The sequence below is a fragment of the Falco rusticolus genome, chromosome 6 (assembly GCF_015220075.1).
Source record: "Falco rusticolus isolate bFalRus1 chromosome 6, bFalRus1.pri, whole genome shotgun sequence".
In the NCBI taxonomy this organism is placed as follows: Eukaryota; Metazoa; Chordata; class Aves; order Falconiformes; family Falconidae; genus Falco; species Falco rusticolus.
In genome coordinates, this window is record NC_051192.1 from 7,871,548 (window position 1) to 7,899,489 (window position 27,942).

Below are 27,942 nucleotides of genomic sequence, written 5' to 3' on the forward strand. Positions count from 1 at the left end.
ATTCATTGCAATGGCATGAAGTTAACTGTTTAGGTTTCACCCTGGAATCAACAGGGCTTTCTCAGCAAGTAAATCACTCCTTTAGCCCCAAAGATCAAGGTATAAGCTTGCAAAAGAACTGGGATCACCCATAGATTCTACATTCAAACATAAAAGACTGTGAATGGTCAGATTCACGGAGTAATACTGCATCAATTTTTCATTAGTTTCTAAATAATCTCCCCTTTAAAATCAAGCAAGCATATAAAACGCTATTTGTAGGGGGGGTTTATTAAAGCATCTGAAATTACAATGCTAACCATATTTTCCTCCAGAATCAAAGGACAGATTCTTCTAAAAACTTAGTCAACTATTGTACTAATGGAAATCAGTGAAAGGTTATGGTCTCGGTACCTCCAGTGACTGCTCAGTGCCTTACAGGATAAAGCTTTGAACAGCTATATTCTAAACTCTCTGTCTTCTAACAGTGAATTGCTTTACCTTGGATTCTCCTCCACCAAGCACATTTACCATCACTTCCATGACAGTTTCATGCATGCCTAAAGCTCTCATGAGATTTGGATGTTGGTAAAATACTTTATTATTCATGATGTCTCTACAGGAAAACAAAATAAAAAATTGGATTAAAATGTTATGGACCAATAGTTCACCTATTATGTTATTTGCAAAGCTGCGTCCTATGCAATTTCCCTGTCTGAGGTGAAAAATTACCTCAGGGACTTTTCAGGTTGCTGATTGTCTATTTTTCTATGCACATTGTGGAAGAACCTGATCTTTCTTTTCCCATATTATAGTTATTGCCCTTATCACTTCTTCATTACACCAGAGTAGGATGCTCTTCTATTTTTGTTAGAAATTCCATTGCAGATCTAAAAGTATTTTCTGACAAGAGCATGATCAAAACTGCTATATTAGCTTAAATTTTAAATTCAACTAATCAATAGTTTTGACAAAGCATTCTTTTCAGAATATTTCAACCATAAGACATTTGACATCTGCCATCAAAACCAAGAAAAAACAGTTCTAGGGGAAAGACAATGTATATCCAGCTATCCTCCAAGCACCAGAAACAGAAGCTGCATAAATACTAGCTTTAATTTATGAGTTACTGCTCAAAAGAACTCTTCTCTCCTGCATATTTCAGCAGAACAGATTTACACACTTTAAAATCAGTCCTGAAGATTATAATGTCAATATTTTATGTAGATATGTCCAATAGTAATGTCTGGTTTAAAAAATAATTACATTTCTAAAAACTGTAATTAGTCTTGAAACCACACACAACCCATAGATGTGAAAGCAATCAGGTCACGAGAGAGAAAAGTACTAGAGCAAGCCACTATATAAAGTACTGTCGACAACCATTCAAATTTCATTGTGCATTTTATAGCAGTCTTCTTTTCTGACCTAAAACTCCTGCAATCATGCAAAGAAAATTTCAGCTTTATAAAAGATGAGACATGAAGACGACTGTTCCATCACTCTCAAAGCTACAAATCCACAACCATCAGTCATGCCACAGAATGCATGCAGTATGTCTGATGCAGGTGACAGTATCAGGGGTTTTGACTCCCAGAAAGATTAGCTAATCTTTTTCCTCCACAGCCTACCATCGGACTTTGTATCAGAGATGATAGAGGGCAGGCCCTGCCTCCAAAAGCTATCCGTACCACATCTCATTTCTGCACTAATGCTTCATGCTGGGGAAAAAGACCTCGACGGTATCGATCTACCAAGTCATTCTAAACTCTTACTTGTCTACAGCAGCTTTCTTTTACAGAAATACAGCACAGAAAGTCAAAATGTCACCTCAGGGGCTGGCCAGCTATATTCACACTACTTTGGAAAGCACATCCATGTTCTGTGTTCTGTTTAAATGTGGGATGCGTTATGAAATGTCTTACTTAAGAGAAAAAGCTTAACAGCACTTCTGAGAAAACTGGGGTTTTAAGCAGGAATGAATGACACTTTCGTTTCTCAGCTGAAACAAAGAAATACTGCCCACTCACAGCAAAAAATCTGGCATTTCTAAATGGGTGCTGAAGCCCAGGTTAGGCTATAAAAGGTACAAATGGCACAGCTGGGTAACCTACAAGATAAACAAGACTATGATAGAAGGTACCAAGAAGAGTGATAGGAACAGGCAGTGAAAACACTAGCTTAACAGAAAGTACTTTCTTCATTACATGAGACTTTCCCATATCACCAAAAACTTTGTTAAATTTAAACCAGAATCACAAAACCTTAGCTGTTAATTCATAGCAGAAAATGTTGAGGAAAGAAATTTAAAAGAACAAAAAGAAAGCAGAACATGAAAACCCCTCTGAGACTGGGTTTTTTTCTAGACACAATGCCAGAATCTAGTAATTACTCACTCATTTTAGACCTTATTAGCTCAAGTGAAATGTAACAACTCAAATTCGAAGTACAAAGGGTGATTCAGAAATACCAGTATGTTGGGTGTCTTGGCAGATGACGGACTTGCCCTTTTGCCAAAACCTTAGCATGAGTACCTTGGACATTGCAAAAACCAGGGAACATTGATGGGACCTGCTGGCAGGCTAAGAAGTACGCACTGTTCATAATGCCACTACAGAATTATGTATAGGTGTTATTTGGATATTTGAGGATTTTAAGTAAGCTCAGAAAGAAAGAAAAAGGTATTCTGCACAACAAACACTTGTCCTTGCATTCCTGGCATTCACTATATAATGCTATCTTTGGTTGTCATTGCTCTTCACTGATTGGGGATTTCTAGCAGATCACAATTGATGTTTAATCTCACCAGACATCTCTCAGATGGTAACATTTCCTTGAAAAAAGTGGGAAAAAAACCCCAGATTCTTTGGTAGTAGAGGTGATCACGATTTTTTTACTGTTTTCTCCAACTGTACTCCTTATTAGGCTGTATTTCACTACTATTCATCTTATAATTAGGAGAAATATGACTGGGTGAACTACTTCATAGTTCAAAAAGTACCAACTACACTCAGTGCAATAAAAAGATGACATATGTACAATACACATGTAGACACAATTCCATTAGCTGACTGCTGGGTGGAATTGTATGTGTCAACAGTTACCAGTCACTGCATTCACATAAAATGGACAGTATTCTTGATAGGATTCTACACAGCCAAACTATTTAAAATATGGTAATAAAATATAGTTTGTGGTACCACGAAACATTACATACAGGTTTTCAACCTTTCTCACAAGAAGTCTTACCAATGTCATTTCTCTCCGAAAATGATACCCATAAAGCTGCACAGGCTGTACCTTAGAACTGAAAGTACCACACAACAAACACCAGTATCTGCATTTACACCTTACATAGACTATTCACATTGAAACATCATGTATATGCTTGGCCATAACCATACAGCAAATAATAACAAATATCTGTAAATAAAGAGATGTTGCACTCCAGTTATTTACCCTAATCCACGAATCATAAGTTTCTCTTCCTCCTTGCCCATTCTGACACTAAGCAAGGAACGGATTTGGCCGAGGGATGCCAGAAGGTTGATTGTGTCTTCCACAGACACGCTATTTATGGTGTAGGTCTTTGGCAGAGCTCGAACCAGGCCACCAATACCATCATATTGGCGATGTAGCAATACAAACATGGCCCTTACTAACTCCGGATCTTCTATCACTGATTCCTGGGCCCAGCGTACCATTGTGTCTGAAATCAACTGCTGAAGAGTAGCTGTGAAGAAAATACATAAATAACAAAATTACCATTAATTGCTCATCTCTCTCCTGGTGGCCCCTCAGAACCCATTATGCAACATGGATGGGGATTAATTCAATTCCTAAGAAGCACCTTTTTCTTGCTATTTCTTTAGCAGACTATCAAAGAAAAATAAAATCACTCAGGAGAGGCAGAAATGTCAACAGCTTATATTTAAAATTAAAACACAGAAAATAAATCGAATAACAAAAAATTATGAAGAAATACAAGATGCTCACAAAGTCATCAGATTTATTTCTACATATTACTTTCATGATTTTTCTAGGAATTTAGGTCTGAGGATTTTTCTTGTATATTATGAAGTTAGACTGGAAAAAATATACTGGTAGCACACACAAATGCTGTATTATTTATTTACATGTATGAGCTCTGTATCCACTCAAAACTTTATAATTTATAGAACCGAATAATTTAACTTAGTCCTCTGCCAAAAACAAAAGCCTTCAAAAGAAACAGAAATGAAGAGACTCCAGTCAAATAAATAGCAAATCAGCATTTGCATATTTTGAATTCAGTCTCTATAAATTATATACATATTATAAAAATGTATAATATATTTTAATATATTAAATATTATATTAAATCATATATATTAATATATATATATTAATATATATATATATATAAATAAAGTGAGAAACCTGCATCTGGTACTCTCATTGAAAATTTTATTACTTGAGATCTAGAAAAGTCATATGTTAAATTAGACAAGCTATATAATGTCAGTTAAGATTTGAGACTACTGTTTGAAAAAATTACTCATGAACTAAAAGTCAAGACAAAGTATGTGATAAAGACACTTAATATTCTTTTCACCATGTTGGGGAACTTCCACTCAGGTTTGCAAGACTCTGTCAGATCAATTCTGGATCCTCTTGAGACTCCTCAATAGTTACACACTAGAGGACTTCACCTTTAGTATTTATGTAACTAATCAATTTATTTCATGTCAAGCAGATAATGGCAAAGGTTTGACAAGGGAAATTTGATAATCCCTCCTGAAGTTCAATAAACTGACTAATAAATATCCTGATGTTGAAGAAGGTGGCTGATACAGACTAAACATAAAAAAATCTTTTCTTCAAATTAGAAATCTATGTGTTGAGACAGTAACATGATCGTGGAGCAAACCAGATGCAATTTCAGGCTAAATTCAAATAAATAAACAAACAAAAAAGTAATAATACTTAAAGAAAGATACTGAAGGAACAGAAGTTTACAGAAAAAAGAATGTTGAACACAGATGAAAATTTGTGCTAAGATGTGCACAAATACAATATAAGGGAAAAAAATAGGAATAATACTGTCCAAATACTTGGTGTTTCCATTGTCATACAGCATAGTATTTTTTTAGAATAAAAGCACTTTAAAATAAGTAAAAGGATAAAATGTGTTTGGGCTGATATTTTAGGAGGACTGAAATTAATAATGAGGAGGGACACAACAGTGTGTTTCCTTTGTTTTTTGTGAAGAATCACATGGGCAAGGTCTCATTTTGCTCCTGTTTTGGTAACTGCAATGCTGCATCCCACCTACCTGTGGGTCTGGGTGTTACCTCGCTTGCAATGGAGAACCCAAGCAGCCTATCCACCATAATACTGTTGAATTAATTTAATATAATACTTTCTTTCTACTGTCATAACAGAGAGAATTAGATTTTGTAGAGCTTTAAGCTTACTACAAGAAAAAAAAAAAGAAACTGTAGGATTCATCATCACATTCTTCACAGATCTAGCCTCTAATTATCACTGCCTGATAATTGAAATAACAGTTATAAACTGCAAAGCTAGAAGGCACACTTTTAGGAGGATAAAAAATATTTCTTCTACTTATAGAACACTACACTAACACTAATAACTGGAAGCTAAGAAACCATCTCATTATAAGTATTCTTGGTAAATCTTCCCATCCCATGACTTTAGGCACTTAAATTAAAGCAATGAAGTTGAAAGGCCAGTCTCCCTAGGAATTCTGTGTAGTCAGTGACGGAAACCAAGCTTTCTACCAAAGTCAGAACACCTAAACTCTGTACCCAGAAATTCATTCCTGCTAGTAGGGTAGCAGCATCAAAGCTTAAGACATTTGAAAGTTCCACCCACCATAATAAAGGCAAAAAAAAAAAAATAAATTATGAAAACAAAATCAGCATTGAGAAGTAAAAAAAATAAATAAAATTCCATAATTGGTTGGCACCAAGTACAGAACTTGGGTGCCACTGGCAATGATTCTTATCAAGATGGAAAGACAGAAAGTTATAGAAAAATGACAGAGCAACAATCACAGTCACCTCATCTTGAATTTTAGGTTGGATGGGGAGGCTTCTTCTAAGTACAGCTTTGCAAATTACAGTCTAATTGCACAGTCTTCTTTAATTTAGCAATCTTCATGCAAATACTGATTTGAAGCTGCTGCAGCTGATTTTATGAGCGAGTTTTCATAACCTGGACCTCACTACAATTATTAAATCTGCACTAATTCTACAAAAAGCGAGAAACATACTGGAAAAAATATGACTTGAAGAATGATCAAGGGTGAAAAAGCCAGTAGAAATTTTCCACTACATCCCACCGGGAAACAAATCTACCTATCATGAAAATTCCATCTGAGCTTGTTTTGAGTCAGAGCTATAAACTTTAAGGCACACAGATGTTTTGCTAAAAATCTACCTTGTTTTGGCTGAAAATATGCAAGGAACTTCCTCCCCTGCTTTTTTTGTCTTTTGGAGTTTGGATACATTAAACTGATCTAATTTTGCTTACAGGATGTCTTAGCATCATCATCAACTGGCTTCTCAGCTTGCTTCTTCTTCAGATATGTAACTTTCTCCATAAGGTATAGGAGGCGACCCCTAATAGTTAAATCACTGTTTCCATCCAAGGTTCCATCTTCATCTAGTTCAATTCCTGAAATAAAATTATACACTAAATAGTAAAAGAATAAAATTAAACAAGTTACAGACATCTTTTATATCTTGTATGTACAAATATAATCAAACTGAACTATGTTGTTCTGCTCTGTCAGAAGTACAAGAGTTTGATATGGGATATGCTTAACCAGCAGCTTGGAACAAGTATAGATCAGGTATTTGTGCAAGGCAGGAAATGGCATATAAGGATCATGTAATCCGATTAATTTATTGTATAAATAGTGTATTATTATACATAAAATATATACTAATTATATTTCTGTGTTCAACTCTCACTGTAAGCCTGTTTCCATGTTAATGTTGATTGACGCCTGTGTTTTGGACATATGTAGCTCAGACACATAGACATCATCCCTACTGACACAGTACAGTTCAGCTGATAGTTAAAAAAAACCCAAACAAAAACAATCAGTAAAGGCTAGGAAATTTTTAGGTAAAACATATCATAGAAGTGAAAGAACTATACTTTCTAGTGACCAGTCAGAAGAAAGCAGCCACTTTCACAATAAAGTGGCCCTTTCATGATACTCCTCTAACAAGCTATAAATTTTTTTAAAAAATGCATGTGAAGCTTTATAGCATCACTGAATAGCTGAGGTTGGAATAACACTTTAGAGATCATCTAGTTCAGCCTCCCTGCTCAAAGCAGGTTCAACTAAAGCAGGTTGCTCAGGACCACGTCCAGTTGGGTTTTGAGTATCTCCTAAGGTGGAGACTCCACAACCACTCTGGGCAACATGTTCTTGAGTTCTGTCACCCCTACAGTTAAAAAAAAAAGAAAAAAAGAAACTGTAGAATTTCCTGTATTTCAGTTTGTGCCCATAGTCTCTTATGCTGTCATTAGGCACCTCTGAGGAAAGTCTGTCTCAGCCTTCTTTAGTCCCCCTGCCCAACAGGTATTTATATGCATCAATACAATCCCTCCATGAGCTTTCTCTCCAAGTTAAATAATCAGAGCCTTCTCAGTCTCTCCTTGTACAACAGATGCTTGAAGAATGAAATCATCTTTGATGGCCTCTCCCTAGACTCACTTGTGTGTCTATGTCTCTCTCATACTGGTGAGCCCAGCTGTTGGCTTTCTCTGCCACAAGGGCCCATTCTGCTCATGTTCACCTTGTCCACCAGGATCTCCAGGTCTAGTTTCCAATACAAGTTCTAAAGTTAAGAGGTTTGTGGGGAGTTCTTTAGCAATTACGCATTTTATTGGATGTTTTTTCATACCATTACATCATTCTTCTCAATTTATTGCATCTGGTTTTAATTGTCTGAGTTTTTGTATTAAGTACAGCTCTACTACCATTGAAAGTTATTTTATTATATTTTGTCCTGAGAGAGTAATTGACGCTCAACTAAACAAGGATCACCAGTAGCTTCATATTTTACACTAAATCATCTAACAAAATGGTTTGGATGGCAGTTTCTTCAACCAAACTAATTAACAGTAAAGACACTGAAATGTTAGCAATTAGAACACAGAGATGCTCTGATATTAAATGAAATGCCTGTTTTCCCACACTTATGCTGTTCCCTGAGCTCTAGTTGTTTTTTCCTGATTGGCAAACTGCCAATATAATTGTGTCTCAGCCATTTGAGAGTGAGTGTGAATCCTCAAATGGTGGCTGGCTAATCAAATAAACACAGGACTTAGAATGTCTAATTGTTTTACCTGTTTTTCAATAGCCGTATTTTGAATACATATAGTAATTAATTCTGCTTTCCTGTAATGCATCCTCTGACCCACAAAATTAATTTTCTACTTGTAGATTATGTAAATTACTGTTTCCCCATAAAGAACAACATAAAACCTCCAAAAATAAAACTAGACCAAATAATTTGAACAGAGAATGATGGTAAGAGACAAAAGAAAAATGGAAAAAATCAAAGAGAAAGATAAAGCCTCTTTTCCTTTCAAATGTTATTTGTAAACTCTTTATTTCATCTTAGTTTCCTGTCAACTGACAGTTTACTTTGAATTTTTCTCCCCCCCCCCCCCCCCCCCCCCCCTTTTTCATTTTAAATAAAAAATATTTCCTTTGAGGTGACATAACGCACCTTCATCAAGTTTGTGGATGATACAAAGCAGAAAACACACTCAAGAACAGGAAGCTCAAGGGGGTAGAGGAATGGGCTGGAAGTTTAGCAAGGACAAAGGCAGAGTTTTACAATTTGGACAGACCAGTGACAATGCAGGCTAGGCATGAAATGGTTAAAAAACCACCTTTACAGAAAAGAACTTTGGGGGTCCTATTGGACAGCAACCTACACATTAGTCAGCAGTTCACTCTAACAGCAAGGAGAGCTGAAAATAACCCCTGTTAGCAGAAACATGATCACTAGCTCAAGGCAGGGTTCCAAACTGACATAAGGAAAAAAATAAAAAAAAAAATTACCATTAGAACACTCAAGCCCTGCAACATGTTGCTCAAAGACATTGTGGAATCTTTGTGCTTAGAAGCTTAATGACCCAAGTGCAAATATCACTGAGAAACCAGGTCTGAGTTCAGCATTGACTACGCTTTGAGTAGGAGTCTGCATTAAAGACCTTCTGTGATGTTTGATACTAAAATAGTAACAGATTTATTAAGGTAACAGAAATATCTTTGAGATGGACCAATCTAACCAAACAGACTTGTGATATACAGGGATATTAACTGTGGTTACTCTACCAAGAAAGAAAGTCAGGTATTGATGGCATGGTTTTATTTATTTGGATATTTCAAGGAGGTGAATTAAATAATTAAATCTGTTATTTTGAGTTAAACTGGGATTAATAAGGAATACCGTTCAGGAGGAAAAGTGCAGAGATCCTCCTGCCCCAAGCTCCTTCCTTGACCAGAGTAGTAGTTCAAAAAATATTATCACACATCCCTGCAGTAGATACTCCTAGCTAATGGGACAAGATGTGAAAGTTCAGCTGCTTGTCTGCTCATGCTGCCTGCTAAGCGTCTCTTTTACTTATTTCTTTAAAATAGTGTACTGAATTAAAATGAAGGGATGAGTATCCTTCAAACCGGAAAACAACAAAGTCCGCAATGCAAAAGGTAAACTTGCATTCCGAGCAAAACTACTCTATAACTGAAGTCGCAGTAGTCATGGGTATGAGCTCGACATTTAAAATACACATTTGGTGCTTCATTTTTTATTGGTATTTTTCTATTTAAATTGTTACTATATTTCACTTTTTAATATGACATAGAATTTAACTGTTTTTTATTAACTAAAGTGAAGAAATCAAACCCACAGAAATTTAACTGTTCCTTTTCATTATTAGTCTGTTTCAATAAACTTCTATATCTTCATTCATGTCTGAGAAGTATCAGCTACTAATACTATGTTATATTGTGGTTAACATGGCCATAGCAAACTTGATACAGCAAGTCTACGCAAGGGAGAGGGAATAGGCAGAAGAACCTCTGGAATAACAAGTAAGCTACAGCATTATGCAGTACATAAGCCCAAAGAAATTTCTACAGAGCTGTATGGGTGAAAAAAAGAACCCTTTTCCCTCATGATGCAAAATATACTGCATTCCCTTCAAGTCTGACCAGAGATGAGGATAAGAACATTCCCTTAGTTTTGACTACAAGCTGAGTAACTTGTATATCTTGTATAAATGATAGCATTTATAATTGACATAGTGTTAATCTATACACTACTGAGTTGGTGTTATGTAAAATTATTTAGAAAAACTGCTTCTAAAGCTAAAATAATTAAAAAAAGTAAAATATTCAGTAACAAGACCTACCACAGTGTGTCATTAGGTCTTCATGGAAATCCAGGAGTTGATCTCTAATTTCTTCAGGGCAAGGACAATCATTTTTATCATCTTTAAAGTTCAGTAGCATGTTAATCTTAAAGAATACAAAGGAAAGGCAAATGACACTGATGTCCAAAAGGAAAAACAGTTGAAATCAAACAGAACTCTGCCACACATAGAGCACAATAAAAAATAAATTCTCCTGTACCTGCTCCTGAGGTGGGGATCGAAATTCTTTTGTTTTTCTAGCTGTCAGGGCAGCAGACATGTTCAAAGCCTGCATCACTTCATTGTACCGGAAGCGTTGATTCTCTTGAAGCTTGGCCACAAAATCATCAGAAAATGCTACAATGGCTTCTATTCGGTGTCGTACTTGGCAGTCACACAGGTACTGGAGCAGATGACACATCTGAGAAAACAGTATCGTAAGAGAATGCAGAGTTGGCAAGCTAAGAAATATCTTCTGTATATTATGCAAATAAGGATGGATTGCTTGAAGTCTTTAATGCTATCATTTACTACATGTGAAGTAATTCTACACCAGGAATATCTGGCATCCTCAAGAGATTTATGTGGCTCAGGCACATAACAGGTAAGACCTTCATTAAAATTGTAAGAGAATGGATTCCCTCCTTGCTTCTAGGGAACTTCTTTTCTGTTTGGATTCATAAAAATTAATAATTCCTTGCTAATGTCATTGAGAAAGTAATTCAGTTTAATGAAACAACAGTTGTTTGATCTATGGTGAACAAGTTTATATCATCAGGAAGACACTAAATCTTGTTTCCTGTAAGGAAATTACTTCTCTGTTTAACTAATGCCAAAATTCTTTATTGCTTGAAAGAGAAATTACCAAGTGAAGAAAAAAGGATCTGCAAAGAAATGGGAGCAATCACTATCACAGCAGGATTGTTACCTGTAATTTAACAGGTTCTGGAAGTTTCATCTGAAGGAGTCCTTCCTTTGGCACTTGCTCTCCTCTGGTTTCTTCCTCTCCTTCTTCTGATTTGAGCTCATCTGAACTCAGCTCCTTCTCAGAGAAGTCAATTTCATCCTCCTGGCTCATTGCTTCTTTGAAAACCCGGGGCTCAATCAACTGCAAGATGTGTTTTAGATCTCCGTTGTGGAAGATTCCCATAATTAGGAGGGTATAAAAGAGCTTGATGAGAGGGACAAACAGAAATTCTGTAGAACCTCCAACTGGATCTCTGACATGGAGGCTGCCCTCCTGAACAGCTTCAGTTAGCATCTCTATGGTTTTGGCCTTTAAGATTTCCAGAGGGAATTCAGGACTGAACTGAAAGCATTCACTGCTAATGCTTACAAAACTGGGAGAGGAGAACTGCATTCTTGGCCTTAATGAAGTGCTAAGTCCTATACCAGGGAGGCCATGTTTTTTGTTTTCATCAGGAAACAAAGTAATACTCTTGGTCTCATCTGTCATTGGAACTATAAATTCATTATTCATCATTAACCTGGCAGTTGCATAGGTATTGAGATGGATGTCAATGAGTAAGTCATAATATCCTGCACGTAATAATCCTGGCATATATTTATTCTCAATAGCGTATAGGAGCTGAGATTCATCCACATGGCTACACATAGCATGGGCCACACGGTTATTGCCTAAAGCACAAACAGCTGAATATAATCGGAGAGTATGGTAGTGAAATTTCAGCAATTCTTCTTGTTCTGTCAGCTCTAAAATATCAATTGTTCTGCAGAGGAAAAAAAAAAAAATACAGTAAATTCCATATCAGTGCCAAAACTTACTTAAGTGAAGGAAGGAATTCAGAATTGGCCTTAAGGATAACATTGGCATAATATCAGTTCTAGGGATGGGCTTTTTCCATATTTCAGCTTTCATGTGAGAAACTCTGCCAGCCTAAGAATCAAGGACTAATAAGAAAGTTCAATCAGGAATTTATTCAATTCACCCCTAATGTAGACCTTCAATTACTTTCAGTGGGGAAAGATCAAAACTATTTACTTAACACAGAATACTCATACTACAAACCAGAACTTGGATAACTGAAAAATCAAGGTTTTAAAACAAGCATAAGTTTACATATTTACATCATTTCTTGTTTTTTAGATCTGAGGTTGCAAAATGGCAACAGACTAACCAGTTCACTCGCACAGGGTTCGGGGGTGGTCTTTGTTTAGAATTCTTACCTAATTTTTTAGTGGTATTTTCCGTTTTGGCACTGGCAAAACACTGAGACTTTTATGTAACAAAGAAATCACAATTGTTTAAACTAAATTTAGGTAAATTAAAGTAATGGAATAATTACATTGGCCACAAATCTTAAAAAAAACTCTACAAAAACAGATTTTTGCCTATCTTACAGATTGTCTTTATTATTTTATAGACAGAGTTCCTTTAGTTTTCATTCAAAACTCTTAAAAGAGTTTCTCTTCATATACTCTCTTTCATATACTCTTTAAGAGTTTGGAGAGAAACTAGGAGAAGTTGGAAAGACAATCAAAGGAGGCAGATTTTAAAACATTGAAAAATAAGATTAATTTTTAATATTAGCTAAATGAAAACATACTGCCTTTACTTCCATGTGTTATAAATATAAAGGAGATCCTGGGCTTTTCTTATAGAAATTTTATTACATGTCTAGCTTCATAATCCCAACCTAACTCTGATGATGCACTACAACACACAAATATCAACCTGTTTTCTTCAGGAATATGAAGGGCCATGAACTGCAAAGGATTCAGGCACTGTATCATCCAGCCTTGACGTTCACTGATCCGAGACACATCAACCTTCAAGAAGTGGTTTGGCACTCTGCTCCAAAGCACATGAGTCAGAAACTGGACGTGGAGACGTGGCGGACATTGAGAGACTGGGTTTTTGTGTTCGCTTTTGAATAAGCCAGCAGACAGTGGCATTACATTCTGTAAAATTCCAACAGAAGAGACAATCGGTTTGATCATCTTTATCAAACAATGAATATATATATATTTCAAGAAATGTATTCAACATATAGTACAGTTAAGTACAGTGCAACAGGAAATTAACATTTTCAGTAGCTTGGAAATCCAGCTGGGAACTGCTGGCAGATTAGCAGGAAGAGAGCATTGTCCACAACAAATTTTGTAAAACAGCTAAATCTGAAATAGAAACGTGAATGGAATTTGTGGCCACTTCCTTGAACCAGAGATCTGAACTCCACTCTTCTTTCACCTCTTCTGATTTTTTAGACATGCATGTATCCAAAGCAAGGAAGCAAATTTCAGCTCAGTTTTCTTGAGTGTACTGTTTGAAGGTACTTTAAAACCATTTTAAATCCCTAACTTAATCTGCAGATACACCAGTCATCCATACTCTGTAGAATAAGAGATTTGCCTTACTGACCTCAGTGTTTTTGCTTCATTGTGAAGAGTGAGATTCAGAAAATTCAACAGGACTTTGCAATATCCTCTGCCAATTCTAATCAGTTACAATCCTTCTCATCCAATGTAGAGTATTTTAAATACATAGTACTTAAAACTGAGTTAAGAATAAAAATGGCAGTAGTGCAAATACTTGGAATCATAAAAATGTGCCCAATACCAACAACATATTGCAGGTAACAAATGGCCAAAAAAACCCCACCACTAATATTTGATATAATATATTAGTCCTAAACCTGCACAAATAAAGCATTATTTACCTTTATTCTTCCCAGTTCAAACTGGAAAACATTGGGGCTTGTAGCTTGAGCAAATACAGCAGGAAATAACTTTGTACTTGGTTCAACCTAAACAAAGATAAAGACGCAAAAACAGCTAACCACTGAAGACAGCAAAGCATTATCACAAATTAAAAAAGAAACATAATATCTGTATTGACAGTCAATAAGTGCAACACTTTGAGTAAAAACCCCAGAAAATCCAAACAGGAGGGGGAAATCACTGTCATAACAGTGACAATTACTTTTTCTTCCAATCTTGTACAAAAGTTTCTAATAAGATGCAGTCTTAGGATACAGTTTTCCCCCTTCCCACTGGAAGAAATCATCAAAAAATACTCACCTGATAGTACGTGCCTAATTCCTTGCCATTAGCTGTGAAGGTCAGCAGGCCACTGGCAGCATCAACCAAGCAACCAATCTCCAGACCATTATTATTACGTCCTTGTCCAGGGCTCATGCTCTCTCCTGCGCACACCATATAGCAGTTGCTGCGTTTTATACTGAATGTCAAAAGACAAATTTATTTATGGATGGTGTGTAAGCTTTAAATAGTGGACTAAGAACAACTTTGTACGGCTGCAACCAGCAGGGCCTTGTGGCTGAAAACAGGAGATCCCACCGTAACCAATGCTAAAATTCAATGAAACCTAGACTTCATACGTGAAAAAATTGAAGACGACAAAATATGAACAAGTCAAAATCTTTCCTAACATTCAATGAAACAAAACGGACTTTGCAAGTTAAAGTTTAAAATCATTTAACGTTAAGCATAACACAACATTCTGGCATAGATCACGAGCTGAAGCGCTGAGAAGAGCTGCTGTTGTACTAATTTTGGACTGCTCAAAATCAAGAAGTTCCGTAATTACTACAAGGTATGTTGCTCTCTTTTGTACCAGTTCAGAAGTCAATATTTACAGGCTCATGGTCTGAAGCTACATAGGAAAGCTGCACTATTTTACTTTTCAGTGCTTATTGATTTGATTAGATCATTACTCCACTGTTTCTTCACAAGCAAGAGGAGAGAACAAGTGAAGTTACACTTTTTCCTTTTTTTTTTTTTTTTTTTACATCAACCCAGTTACATCAAATGGGGTGGATCTACTGTTTTTAAATTGTTAGTTGCTTTTATGGGTATAAAAATATGCATCTTTTTAAGAAAATTGTAACCAACCTCTCATGAACCTTCCCTTTTTCATCTCCTAGTGTAACTGTGACAGTACGCACTCTGTCCAAGTCAAAGCTTGTGTCATACTGGTGAAAGTCAGACGTAATCCAGCCCACCCAGACATTAGCAGGTTCTTGACCAGGAAATATTCTCACTGAATAATAGTACTGTCAATAAAAAAAAAATAATGTCAGTAAATGTTAGCATTTGGTTTCCAGTGTATCAGTTTGATTATTGTTCTAAGATCTGAACATAAGCCATCTCTTCAAAAGTAGCATCAGCTGGTTCGTGTGTAATTCATAAGCAAAGCAACAAAAGAATATAAACACAAGTCAAAATACAGCTAACGAAATATGTATGTTAAAGCAAACAAAAAAAAAGATTAAAGGTGCAGTTTATAGGCTTGTATTGTAGGCTTCTGCATCACAGCATTGTAGGCTACAATTTTTATATTGTAGGTGACTTGGTTTCTAGCATCTAGTATCTTTTAAAAAGAGAAGACTACATCCAAGTGAGAAGTATTTTCTCCTTTGAACATTGAAGAGTTAGTATGGAGCTGATTTGTCAGAAGATGCACAAAACTTTCACTGGGAACTCAATGAAATAAATGCTGAGTAAAATTAGTATAGATGTTTTCAAATGGTCCTGAACACTGACCTATTAGTTTAAAGCACTTTTCCCTACTTATTCAATTACTCTAGAACTATTTATTCTTTCTTTTTTATGTTTGGTGTTATCAATAGCAATCAAAAAATGGATTAAATTATTTTATGGCTTTCATTGTGGAAATTGTTTTAGACTGACAAGTCAAAACAAAAAGAACATAGTGGTCTCAGCATCAGTAGTACAGGACTATCACAGACTTTTAAATTAAAAATTTTGCCTAAAAATTGCACTGCTTCTGAAACTCTTACAAGGGATAGCATACAATTATCAAAAAAACCCCAACCAACCAAACAAGCAAGTAGCTAAAACGCTAATCCTATGTTACAATACCGTGGAAGTTTGCATCAAATAATCATAGTCATCCCTATCATCTGCTAGCACATCCTCAGTAAGCCGTGCAGAGTGACTCATGCTATAATCTGGCTTTGTCCTCCTGAGCATAAATCTGTAAAAAGATGAATAAAATCAAAATCTATATGAAAATTTCAGTATATTAATATATATATACACACACACAGAGAGGAATTTTCCATTGATACATTATCTCTAAATGCAGGTATTTATTATGTTACACCTAAATACATAGTATTTATGACATTATTAATATATAACACTGGTTAGTTTATTACTTCCATGTAGATTAAAGAGATAAGCTCATTTTTAAAAGCACTTAAATGAATTCTGAGCTTAAACTATATATTCAAAAGTTACTTGGACACTAAACTCATGTAACTTAAAAAATTATCAGGCTGTTAAACACCTATGTCACTTTGGAATAATGTGGAACCTTAAATGACCTTTATGCATTTAACAATACCGTCTATATGTCCTGATCTATTCTGCAATCGAAATGTTTAACAAACCAAGTTTGTTAAAGAAGAGCAGAAAAGGAATGGAGATCTGCAGTAACATTGTCTGTGTAATGGCCCGGTGTTTGCATCTCCACAGCACCATCAAGTCAAGTGTTCTCCTCATTCCATAAGAAAAATTAGGAAGAATGAAAATGTCATCTAAAGGACATTCTTATGATTATTTGGTTCATTGAGTGAGATAAGAAGCTAATATACATTTCTAGGTAAGGATTATCTTCAGCTTTTTGGAAGCCATGTGAAAACACATTCCATGTCACTTTGAAGACTTCCTAGTTCTGTCAGAATGAATTTCCATGGTTTTAGAGAGCAACTCATGTAATGATCACAAAAGCCTTCACAAAACCCCAAACGATAGGTTTCTAATAGCTTGAAAAATGTTTTTGGTTTTCTCCTTAATTTTAATCTATATATTACACATGCAATTTAATCACATGAAGGTTCACTGTCTCATGTACTGTGTTATATCCAAATTTAGGACAGAATTTCACATGAAGGTTCACTGTCTCATGTACTGTGTTATATCCAAATTTAGGACAGAATTGAGGAAAGAATCTCTGCAGACTTGACATTTTCCTATACTATTCAAGAAAGAAGGAGGGAAAAGAAAAAAAGGGGGGGGAAAAAAAGGGGGGGTGGCAAAGAAAGGCAAGCTATGTGCTACTAACCTTTGTTTAAGACGTGAAGGCTTTTCTTGAACATAATCTTTATGGTTGTTTAACTCTGGTTTTGTGGCATCTTTTTCTCTTTCGGTCCGGTCAGGAACTAGATGACCATGAGCAGTCTTCATTAGAACCTCAAAATCAGAATCAGCATCATAATCCTCCAAGTCATTCTTCGGGCCAAAAAGACCAGAGCCTGGTAACCCTCCTGCAGCTGATCTGGAGAACACCTCAGCACACTCAATGGGCATGCTTAATCGAAAAAACATGACGTCTGTTTTACTGTTCTGTGAACCAAAGGACTTCTGTGTGACCTTCAGGCAGGGGCAGCTGTCTATGGTGCCATCAATTCTCATCACCTGTCAAATGTAAAGACATAGTTGTTTTGAAGATGATGTTTTTTCCCTCTTGTAAATATTCAACTTGTATTTCTAGTGTAAACATCCATGACTTGCAAAATTTGCAACAGTATGTTATCAACAGTTAAATGTATTGTAATCGTGTGCTGCTGTTTTAAGAGGAAATAAATACGATGAGTAGAGGTTTTTGTTGTTCTGTTATTAAATCAAAGAAACACTCACAAAGGAATGACCTTTCCCATCATAACTGTTTGCAACAAAAATCCAACCCGCCCCAGAACAACACAAACCAGCTAATACAAATCATACATGTACATATGCAAGAACATAAATTATTTCTTAAGTATCAGCTGAATAAGATTTCTAATTACATCAATTTCAGAATGATTTCATGGTAGACTTGTAAGTCTTACAACATGAATTCAGTTTCATCAAGACGCACAAGTGATTAGGGCATAAATGTTGACACAATCGGTTAATAAATATGTATAAAAATCAAAACCAATTAGTGATGGAAAACTCACTCCACAAAGTGTGTGCACCAGAACACATGGTATCTGCTATGTAGAAATGCCCAATTTCTGGAAATTGTTTACAAAACATAGCTCTCTGCACAAGGAGCTCTTAATGAGGACATCTTGCAGAATCTGTCTCTAAGAATCTCTTGTTTACACATATAACAGATTTCATGGATAAAAAATTACTATCAACCAAATAATTACATTACTTGCAACTCCACTGAACGTACGACAATTTTAACAGCTGTAAGGTTCATCCAGAACTGGGTCACATATCCCATTAAAAATCTTCTCTAGAAGTTCAAAAGTAGAAACATAATTCAAACATATTCATGGAAGAAGTGTCTAGAAACATTTTAATAGGATCACAAACCTCAATATGTTCATGATTTTGTGGCACTGGTAGAAACTGAGGGAGCCTTTTACTCAGCCAAATGGTGATGTCTCTGTTTGTGTTAACAGCAAAGGGTTCATACCCTTCCTGTAAGCCACAGATCGTGAAATATTTTAGAGTGCTGACATCTTTTCCAAAGTTCATTCTTCCCACTTGAGATGGGCCCAGGCTGCACACAGGTAGAAATCCTTAAAACAAGATGAAAGAACACATGGGTTGTACAACACAAACATCAGAGAACTGCTCTCTTCCATAAACCAAGTAAAAAGCATTCGGGGAAAAAAATAATCTACAAATCAAACAGTATAAATGCAAGCAGTTATCGATAGCCCATCGCCTCTTGCATGTAACCAAGTACTGTAATCTCAAATATCATTAAAAAAACCCCAACCACTTTCTAATACCATGGATCTCTTTATGCAACACTCAATTTACTTCACAGAAACCTGAGAGTATTTTCAAGGAGTCTGACAATCAGCTCTCAAATAATCTCTCTGCTGAGCTGGTGGAGTGTTGCCAATTTTACTCCAAGTCTTACTACTTTTAATATTCCTCCTAAAATTCTATTAGTCATGGTACTTTGAGAGAACCTCAAAAAATACTCTAAAAGTAATAGAGCACTTGTCCACACAGCTAGAGTAGAGAAAAAAATAACAAATATGCATCAAGTGCAAGCTGTTGGGGAAAAAAAAATAAATGATTAATTATAAAAATTCATAACACATTGTGGCTCTGGATAATGAGAACTGACAATATGGTACTGTAGCTTGTTGAAACTTAGGGTAGTTTATTTTTGGTTTTGGGCCGGGTTTTTTGTTTTTAGTTTTGAATCGGCTTCACATTTGTATGCGCCTGCTCTCTTACTGCTTCGCTAGCACAGGGAACTCACTTGTGACTCCTTTGCACTTCTTAAAAAAACATTTGTTTTGGGGTTTTTTTTTCCCTCGGATTCAGCAGCGCAGTCTAAAAACCTAGAAAAATCTTATTTCTCCTCTTCCTTTTCATCCTGATTTTGAATTTCCAAAGCTACAAACCACTTTGTAGATTCATTTGACCTAGCTATTAACAAAATGTTTTCTTTTGTACCAACAAGAAACATGAAGCTCTGTTCAATGATTCTGGTTCAAGTGAATGTACCATGTATTGAAGCACATAAGGACAAAATACAACTAGTTCCTCACTTTCCTTTATCTGCCCAGACAAAAAAAAGGGCAGAATATCCATTCACGTTATGTTCTTTATACAGACAAAAGGAAATCCCAGAGCACCATCTACAGGAATGACTGCTCACCAGATAAAGTATCAGCCTTCAGTACCACCTTTTGAAGATTTTATTACAGATACACAAGATTGGTTATCATCTGTATGTGTATTAGGCATGATAAATTTAAGGACATACACTATTCGTTTTAAGTTCAAGTCCAGATTTTTATCTTCACAGCAAGGCTCTTAAATCATTAGATGATTTAGACAACATGATTTATGTCCATTCTGCTAGTGCAAATCCAATGACAAACAATAATAAAGAATATTTTCCATCACTAAATGAAATAAAAATGTATTATACAACACATAACTAGGAAAATTATATTTGCATATATAGATATATGCTGTGATAAAGCCCAGCAGCTCAAGTAGGAAGAATTTAATGGGCTCCCTGTTCAGTGAAAGGAATCCATAAGCTGTTGCAAAAGTTTTTAAGCAAAGCCAAAAATCAAGATTTTATTTTCAATACCCTTAAAAATCTCACTTCATCACTCAAAAACCATACCAGACATCAAGTAACGGATGTCCATGGACATCAAGTTGTTTGAGAATGGGTTTTCACAGGAACAGTAGTGACAGCATGAATCCTCACAATCTTAACAAAAGTGATGTAAGATTTGCTATAAACCACACAGATATATACAGACTAAAGCATATGCTTTGTCTATCTGAATCACCTCACCATTTAATTTCCATTTCTTATTTTCAGTTGTTTCCAGGATGTACGGCAACCATATTCAGGATCTTATGAAGTTTTGCTGTTCACAACTCAAAAAGGATATAATAGATCTGGAAATGGCCAACACAAATGAAACTGCTTTCTTATGAGCAACAATTAAAGAAATTAAGATAATAAATCTTTTTTGGAAGCTGAAGTAAGGGGGTATGATATATACCCCCATTACGAGCGGCATAGAGAAAATGAACAGTAAATGATTTTTTAATGCCTTTCATAACAAAAATTATGATCAAAGAAACTGTTTGGTAGTAAGCTTCAAAACAGTGGCAGGGACTTCCTTCTACACTAATAGTAACACTGTAGAATACTGTCACATAGCATCATGGATGCTAGAAGCTCACATTAATTCAAAAAGTGTTTAGAGACGTGCTTGTGGAAAGAAACAAACAAAAAAACCCAACCAAAACAAAAAACAACCCAACCAACACAAAAAAACCCCAACAAACTATCAGGGCTATTTGACAGAAACATGTTTGCCTCTAAAAGCCCCTAAACCAGAAAAATCACTGGAGGCTGGGTGACTGTATCACTTTCTGCTTATCCTGTTCTGATACATATCCACTGCTGTTCAAAACAAAATAGTGACCTAACTAGATTTTTGGTACAAAGAAAATAGAGGAACAAAATCTTTTAAAAAAAAGTGTTCAAAGACAAGGAGGTGTAAACTGATCAGTTGTGAACACATCATATCTATATATATATTTATCTATTTTTATATTTATATATATGAACAATCATTTCATGTTTCTGCACAGGTCAAACAGTTCATGAAAGAAAGTAGCAAGTACAGTCCTAACCACGGAAACACGACTTCCTCTCCTCTGCTGAAATTCTGGACTGATGTGCCAACAGTATAGTTGTCATTAAGGTGCCCCAGGGCTCTTCTGTATCTGGTAAAGATATGGCATCTCATCTTATAGGGAGCATGCTGGTAAGGCAGTTAGGTGTCTTGCTATGGAATAAAAATTAACTTTCAGTACACTTCTTTGGGTATCCAGCCATTTTAGAAGCGACATTTTTCAGTTCCTGTGTAGCCTTTGCATGCTGGAGGCTACATAAAAAGGTGATTTACCCATGATCTGGCTCTTAGTCTCCAGGTGTGTAACTGGGCTAAGAAGCAAAACTTTTATTTTACCATATGAAATAGCAAAACAAGTAGGAAGACTTTAACACTACTGCCAGAACAGTAATCCTTTAGCATTGTCTGTCATGTAGCAAAAGCATAGGACAGCAACACTTTTTGTAATGCTTCCTACTTTCACGAACACAAGCTGAACCTCCTGACCCAATTTGTCAAACACTCACTACAATCAGCTCATGCTCATAGAGATCATGAGTTGACAAAACAAAATTTGGTTTGCACAGTGTACTTGTTCGTATCTGCAGTATGAAATTTCCCTTACACAAATGCAAAATATGCAATTATGTTTTAACAATTTTACTGCTGAGATGGTATCTCACAAACAAATTAGTCTGCCATAATCCGAAGGAGCTCCTCTTGTTAGTAGTACAACCTAAGATGCAGCACACGAGCCTTATTAGTAAGCTGGCAGAGCGCCATACTCACTTTTCACTGTTCCTAAGTAAATTAAAACTAAAGGACTGATTTATAGTCAGACTGCATCCTTCAAAGCAGGACATCGGGCTCTGATCATAAATTCTATCTTTTTTTCTAAAGCAAAAGGTCTCTTCCTGCAGCAGCACATGGCATGCACACGATTCACTGACAGAAGTGACCTGTAGAGAGGTGTCAATACTCTTAAGCAATTTTAACAAACCCATTTAACAAACAGAGAGCCATTAACAAAACCAAACTAAAGCCAGCCTACAAAAAAATGAAAGCTCTATAAAAGTCAGAGTTAATTTGGGTATTCCATACACCTGTTTGTATATACACACACACATATATAGATGCCTTTCCCTCACCATAAATAGTATATGAAATACCCATAATATTTACAAATAGTGACCTGGAGTTATTAAATCTGAGATCAGTAAGCAGATTCATTTGAAAATAGAATAGGAGATCTTATTTCAAAGGCAAGCTCTTTTCTACAAGCATGACATTAGAGAGCTTAACGTGAATTATAAGGACATTGTGAAAAATCTGAGAGCCTGGACACACTAACATTAAGCCTTTTACATGGCTACCAAGGCCTTCAGGCTCCATGTCAAACCACGAACCACTTTAGCAGTTTCAGACTTAACAGAGATCTGTTTAAATCTGAACCTGCAGCTAGAAACAAGTACCACAAAACCTACACCATGTGATTTCATCAACTTTGAAATCAAAACACTGCTCAGACAGGCTACCCTCAGAAATTCATGGAATTCTAGTTTCTTTCAGAATCCCTCAGTCCTCAATGGGATTCTACTCCCTAATAACTGGAAAACTAATAATTTAATGGCACTAGGGTGATGTTATGCCAATACTACTAGAAGTAAGCTAATTCATGCATCTCTTTCCCTCATTATGTTATCATCATATTTAAGGAAATCTGAAAGAAGTACAGTAACAGTCATGAGTCTAAAAAATTGGTGGCAATTATCTCATTTTAAATGAAATCAAAAATTACTCCTAATTCCTATTGCATGGCAGAAGAAGGGAGAAAAAATTCTTCTCCCAAAGCACTTCTTAAAGTACAAACTCTGAAATCCAGATAAAAGTGAAGCGGTTAAAATTCAAGCAGGGAACTGTCTAATTAATAGATATACAATTCATATTTCTCCTGGGAATAGGGATCAGTAACCCAAAAGTACCATTTGCAACCTTTACTGCTCAAAAAATTTAACTTTATCTCTCAGACACAGATGTATTATTTAACAGACATATAATATATACGATAGAGTGCATGTATCAACAACAAATGAAAAGAAAGATTAAAGCTTAATTTTTTTTTTTTTCACATTACCATAGTTCAGAAATGTTAGGCAGTCATCTACATTAATGTAATTTCTTATCCGTTCACATGCCTGTTCGCACACAAGTATGTAATTACTTTTGTGGTAGAAAATCAATCTAGCACCTGACACAACCTCACAATCTTTGTCATATTTACAATCTCATAAAAATATAGATTTGTGGTAAATTAAAACCTGCTTGTGGACTCAAAGCTGCACCAAGAACACTACAACAACAGGTACAAAACTCAATCTGCTGGTTTAGAATTAAGTAAAAAAAAAAATTGAAAAGTAATTTTATACCAGCTGGCTTTATCCACGGTCAGGTGTCATTTCTCCTCCCAGAGCTAAAACAAAACCTTAAAGCTGCCTTAAACTCTCTAACATATGTTCTCACTAATTTGACAGAAAGTTGGTAGCATTTCAGTAACTGATCTAGGTAAAATTTCATGTCTCTGCCCATAGGAGGGGGGTTGGACTAGATGATCTTCAAAGGTCCCTTCCAACCCACACCATTTTACAATTCCTTCTATGATTCTGTTATACCATACGGTAACCTGCTGCAGTGAAAATTAAATGTTTAAGGTCATGAATTTACAGTTCCAGACACATCCCTGCAAAATACTGGAAAAGTCAAAAGAAGGCTGCAAAGTTCACCACAGAAAAAGGCCTTGCCTCATCCTCACACCCAGCATGCCTCCTTTCCAAAGGCTTGATATTAATCAAATAGAGAAAACAACAAGGGGTAGTTGGGGGAGGTGGGGGGAAGAGGCACATCACATTAAAGGGAAGCCAGAGCAAAAATTGGGCAACAACAGCAAGTTAACAGCACAATGCGTTACAGTACTTACCATCACCAACCTCAAAGTCCTTGAACGCAAGTTCTGAACCTGAGTCATCAAGCAGGATTTCACCATTTAAGGTGAACATCATAGTGTGCTCATTCATGTCAACCATACATCCAACAACATCTCCTGCCAACCAAGAGCGGCCAAAATGCTCATTACCTTGATGCCACCGCTGTGCCTGAAAAGGATTTAAAAGAATTTCAAAGAGTAATAGTGACAAAGTATGTGCTCCTCTCTCCCTTAGTGGTACAACTAATACTTAGCCCCCTCAATTAAGATGGCACTAAAATTAACACTTTCACAACGTATCATTCCAAAACAATGTCTGTGAGTACTCCAAGTCGACTTTGAAAATGGAAATCCAACAATTAACTTCCTGCAAGCACCCCACACGTTAGTATTGTAAAATGTTGCTAAGTGAGCTGACAGGGAAAATTGCTCTTTCAACATTTTAGTAACAAGAAAGAGCATGCCTTATTTTTCTGCAGAAGCTCCATGAAAGACTTGTAATGAAAATAATATGCTATCAATTACAACATTAAATAGCTACTTCACAAACTTTTTTTAAGCAGTTGTTTTTATTTAATCTAGTAGCCTTTAAATTCAATGCTTCCAAACAAGCTTTCTTGTTTCCTTAAGTGTAATTCTTAAAAATGTTGTGCACGAAATAAATTAAACTTCACATCATACCAGATGTTGGAAGTAACAGGATTTTTTGTGGATGGGACAAGCACTCTGAGCTTCCGATAGATTCCAGAGTACTTAAGGGCATGACTAATGATTTTTATGCCCTTCAAGTCAAAGACTGCAAAGCCTTTGCGTGGGGTCTTGAAATGGAATTCAAATAAATTAACATCTATTAAGAACTATTGTAACTTGCATAAAGCACTGTTAATAACAAATAGTTTCTTTTGTTTATATATTCTATCACAAGTAGATTTCTATCTTCTGTATCCATCCTGAGAATCCTATAGAACAAAGGACTCTTCCTATGTATCCTGAAGGTCAAAAACTTTTCTTAAGCCAAGGAGAGAACCCATCAAAAATCAAAGACAACAAAATAGCTTTGTGGATTGAGACCTAAAGGTCAAAACCTAAGATGCAGAAGGCAAAATGCTACACAGCTATTCTAGTAAAGACACAGCACAAATCATTTAATTAAGCTAATTATTATTTTACAAAAACAACTTTTCAGTTCTTTTTCTAAGGCATCATCCAATGTAATACAAGACTGTGGAAAAAAAATTAAATTCCAACAACATAAATAAAATACATCTTGAGAGCTTGATCTGATCAGGAACAGCCAGGAAAGGAATACTGTTGATTTCTGTCACATATTGTAATAGTAATAAAGGAAATTAATTCCAACATCAGATACAAGAAACATTTTGACATGAGTCATCAGAAGCCTTAATAGCAATTATGGTTTGAATAGCAGTTGCACTTACCTTCACACTGAAATAAAAAGTTTTAATGAGTTATTTGGTATATTCTGATGAAAATCAGTAACACATAGAACAGTTTGTTTTCGTATATATTTTTACTACTAGATTTCAGTCTGACATTGTCTCATGCAGAGTTAAATTTGAGCAAAAATTACTGGTTCTATCATACTTCATTTACTCTAAACTGTAAGGATTTCCATGAAAATCTAGGTATACTCCATCACTTTTATATTCCTACAAAAAACTTGTATCAAAGTTGGCCTGAAATGCTTACTGTCAATAATCTTAACCATATTTATTCCCTAATAGAATAGGGAAAAGCACTTCTTACAGATAGAACAACAGAGTAAAAATTTAAAGAAATGATTCATAGTTAATTACAGCTCTGCCAGTATTTTGAATCTGAGTAAGTCACTTAGATTTTCAATGCTTTATACATATTGTGCAAATACTGTGAAGCTTTGAAAAAAATTACAGAAATGCCAAACCCTGCTAATTAATTTTTCAGGTGGCGCTGATCTTTATTCCACCTAGGCCCTCAAGGAGAGAGAGAAATAATTTCATAAAACAGAAATGAAAGCAGAGAAGACAATTAAGTTGAGGCAACACATGGAATAAGACACAAACCTAAAAGCTTTGCAGTCACTCATACTATTACAGATAAATTTATACAAACCTTAAAGCCATCAAAAACAAAAGCTTCTTCATCTGAGCCAAGTTCCTGATCTGGCAGACAACCTGGCCTGGTCCAACCGACTCTCATGTCTCCTGCAGTAACTGCCTCAAACTCAAAGTACCACTTCCCAGCCTTCACTGCGTAGGTCTTCTCTGTACGGAAGATCCTGAATTTTTCCATTATCCCACTGCACACGTCCAGTCTCATCGCTGTAAGGTTCAAAGAATTAAAAAAAAAAAAAAAAAAGTAAAGAAAAAAAGCTCAACACAAAGTAGTGAATTCCACTACTGACAAAATGAAGGCAGTGAAAACAAAAGGCAAAGGAATCCCTTTTAGCATATGCATGTAAAGAAGAAAGTGCCTGCAGAGCAGCCTTGTGGGGAAAGCGCCCCTGCCCGTTCTGGAGAATCAACATGTTGGTTACCTCTGAAATGACTCTGCACTAATTCATCCAGCAAGAGGAAAAATAAAAGAACTTGGAAGTCTGAGTGCAGTTACCAGGCTACGATCCTCATTGGGATCACAGAAACATGTGGGATAATTCACATAACTGGAGTATTGTGATGGATGCATACATGGTTTTTAGGGAGGAGAGGCTGGGAAGGTTAAGAGGAAGAGTTGCCCTTTATATGAGAGAGCAGCTGGAATGCATGGAGAACTGCTTCGAGATGGTCCAGGAGACAGTTCAGAACTTATGGGTCAAGATATGCAGACAGACCAACATGGGTGCTGTAGTGGAGTACCCCAGGAGTACTGGGGTCTGCAAGAGTATTTGAACCAATGATGGTTCACATCTTCATTTATGATCTGGATAATGAAGTAGAGTACATCCACAGCAAGTCTGCAGATGACATAAAAATGGGAGGAGCAGCTGATGCACCAGACGGTTGTTCTGCCATTCAGAAGGACCCCAACAGGCTGGAGGAATCTTGTGAAGTTCAGCAAGGGGAAATTCAGTTCTGCACCTGAAGAGGAATAACCCCCAGCAACAGAATACAACGGAGGCTGAGCAGCTGGAAAGCAGCTCAGCAGAGAAGGACCTGAGGGTCCTCATAGACAAGTGGAACAGAAATCAGTAATGCAGCCTTACATCAAAGAATGACAGAAGTATTCTGGACTGCATTAAGAAACAGCCTTGACAGCAGGTCCAGGGAGGTGATCCTTCACCTCTACTTGGTAGAGGCCCCATCTGGAGTGCTGGGTCCAGTTCTGGGCTCCCCACTGCAACACAGACACCGATGTACTGGAACAAGTACAGAACAGGGCCATAGAGATGAGTAAGGGGCTGTAGCATCTTTCTTA

At 36.1% G+C, this 27,942-nt stretch overlaps 1 protein-coding gene across 11 annotated transcripts in view; it reads right to left on the reverse strand.

The window, feature by feature from the left end:
• The window catches only part of RYR2 (ryanodine receptor 2), a 434,536-nt gene that overhangs the window by 138,084 nt on the left and 268,510 nt on the right, over nt 1-27,942 (reverse strand). For all 11 annotated transcript variants that reach the window (XM_037391531.1, XM_037391524.1, XM_037391528.1 and 8 more), the window contains 15 exons: nt 26,641-26,849; nt 24,523-24,697; nt 18,745-18,953; nt 17,501-17,853; nt 16,294-16,408; nt 15,304-15,464; nt 14,470-14,629; nt 14,109-14,195; nt 13,124-13,350; nt 11,357-12,158; nt 10,649-10,849; nt 10,429-10,534; nt 6,517-6,660; nt 3,439-3,712; nt 481-595 (listed from right to left, as the gene is read on the reverse strand). In XM_037391531.1, the coding sequence (XP_037247428.1) occupies nt 481-595; nt 3,439-3,712; nt 6,517-6,660; nt 10,429-10,534; nt 10,649-10,849; nt 11,357-12,158; nt 13,124-13,350; nt 14,109-14,195; nt 14,470-14,629; nt 15,304-15,464; nt 16,294-16,408; nt 17,501-17,853; nt 18,745-18,953; nt 24,523-24,697; nt 26,641-26,849 (3,338 nt within the window). The remainder of the gene's footprint in view (nt 1-480; nt 596-3,438; nt 3,713-6,516; nt 6,661-10,428; nt 10,535-10,648; nt 10,850-11,356; nt 12,159-13,123; nt 13,351-14,108; nt 14,196-14,469; nt 14,630-15,303; nt 15,465-16,293; nt 16,409-17,500; nt 17,854-18,744; nt 18,954-24,522; nt 24,698-26,640; nt 26,850-27,942) is intronic.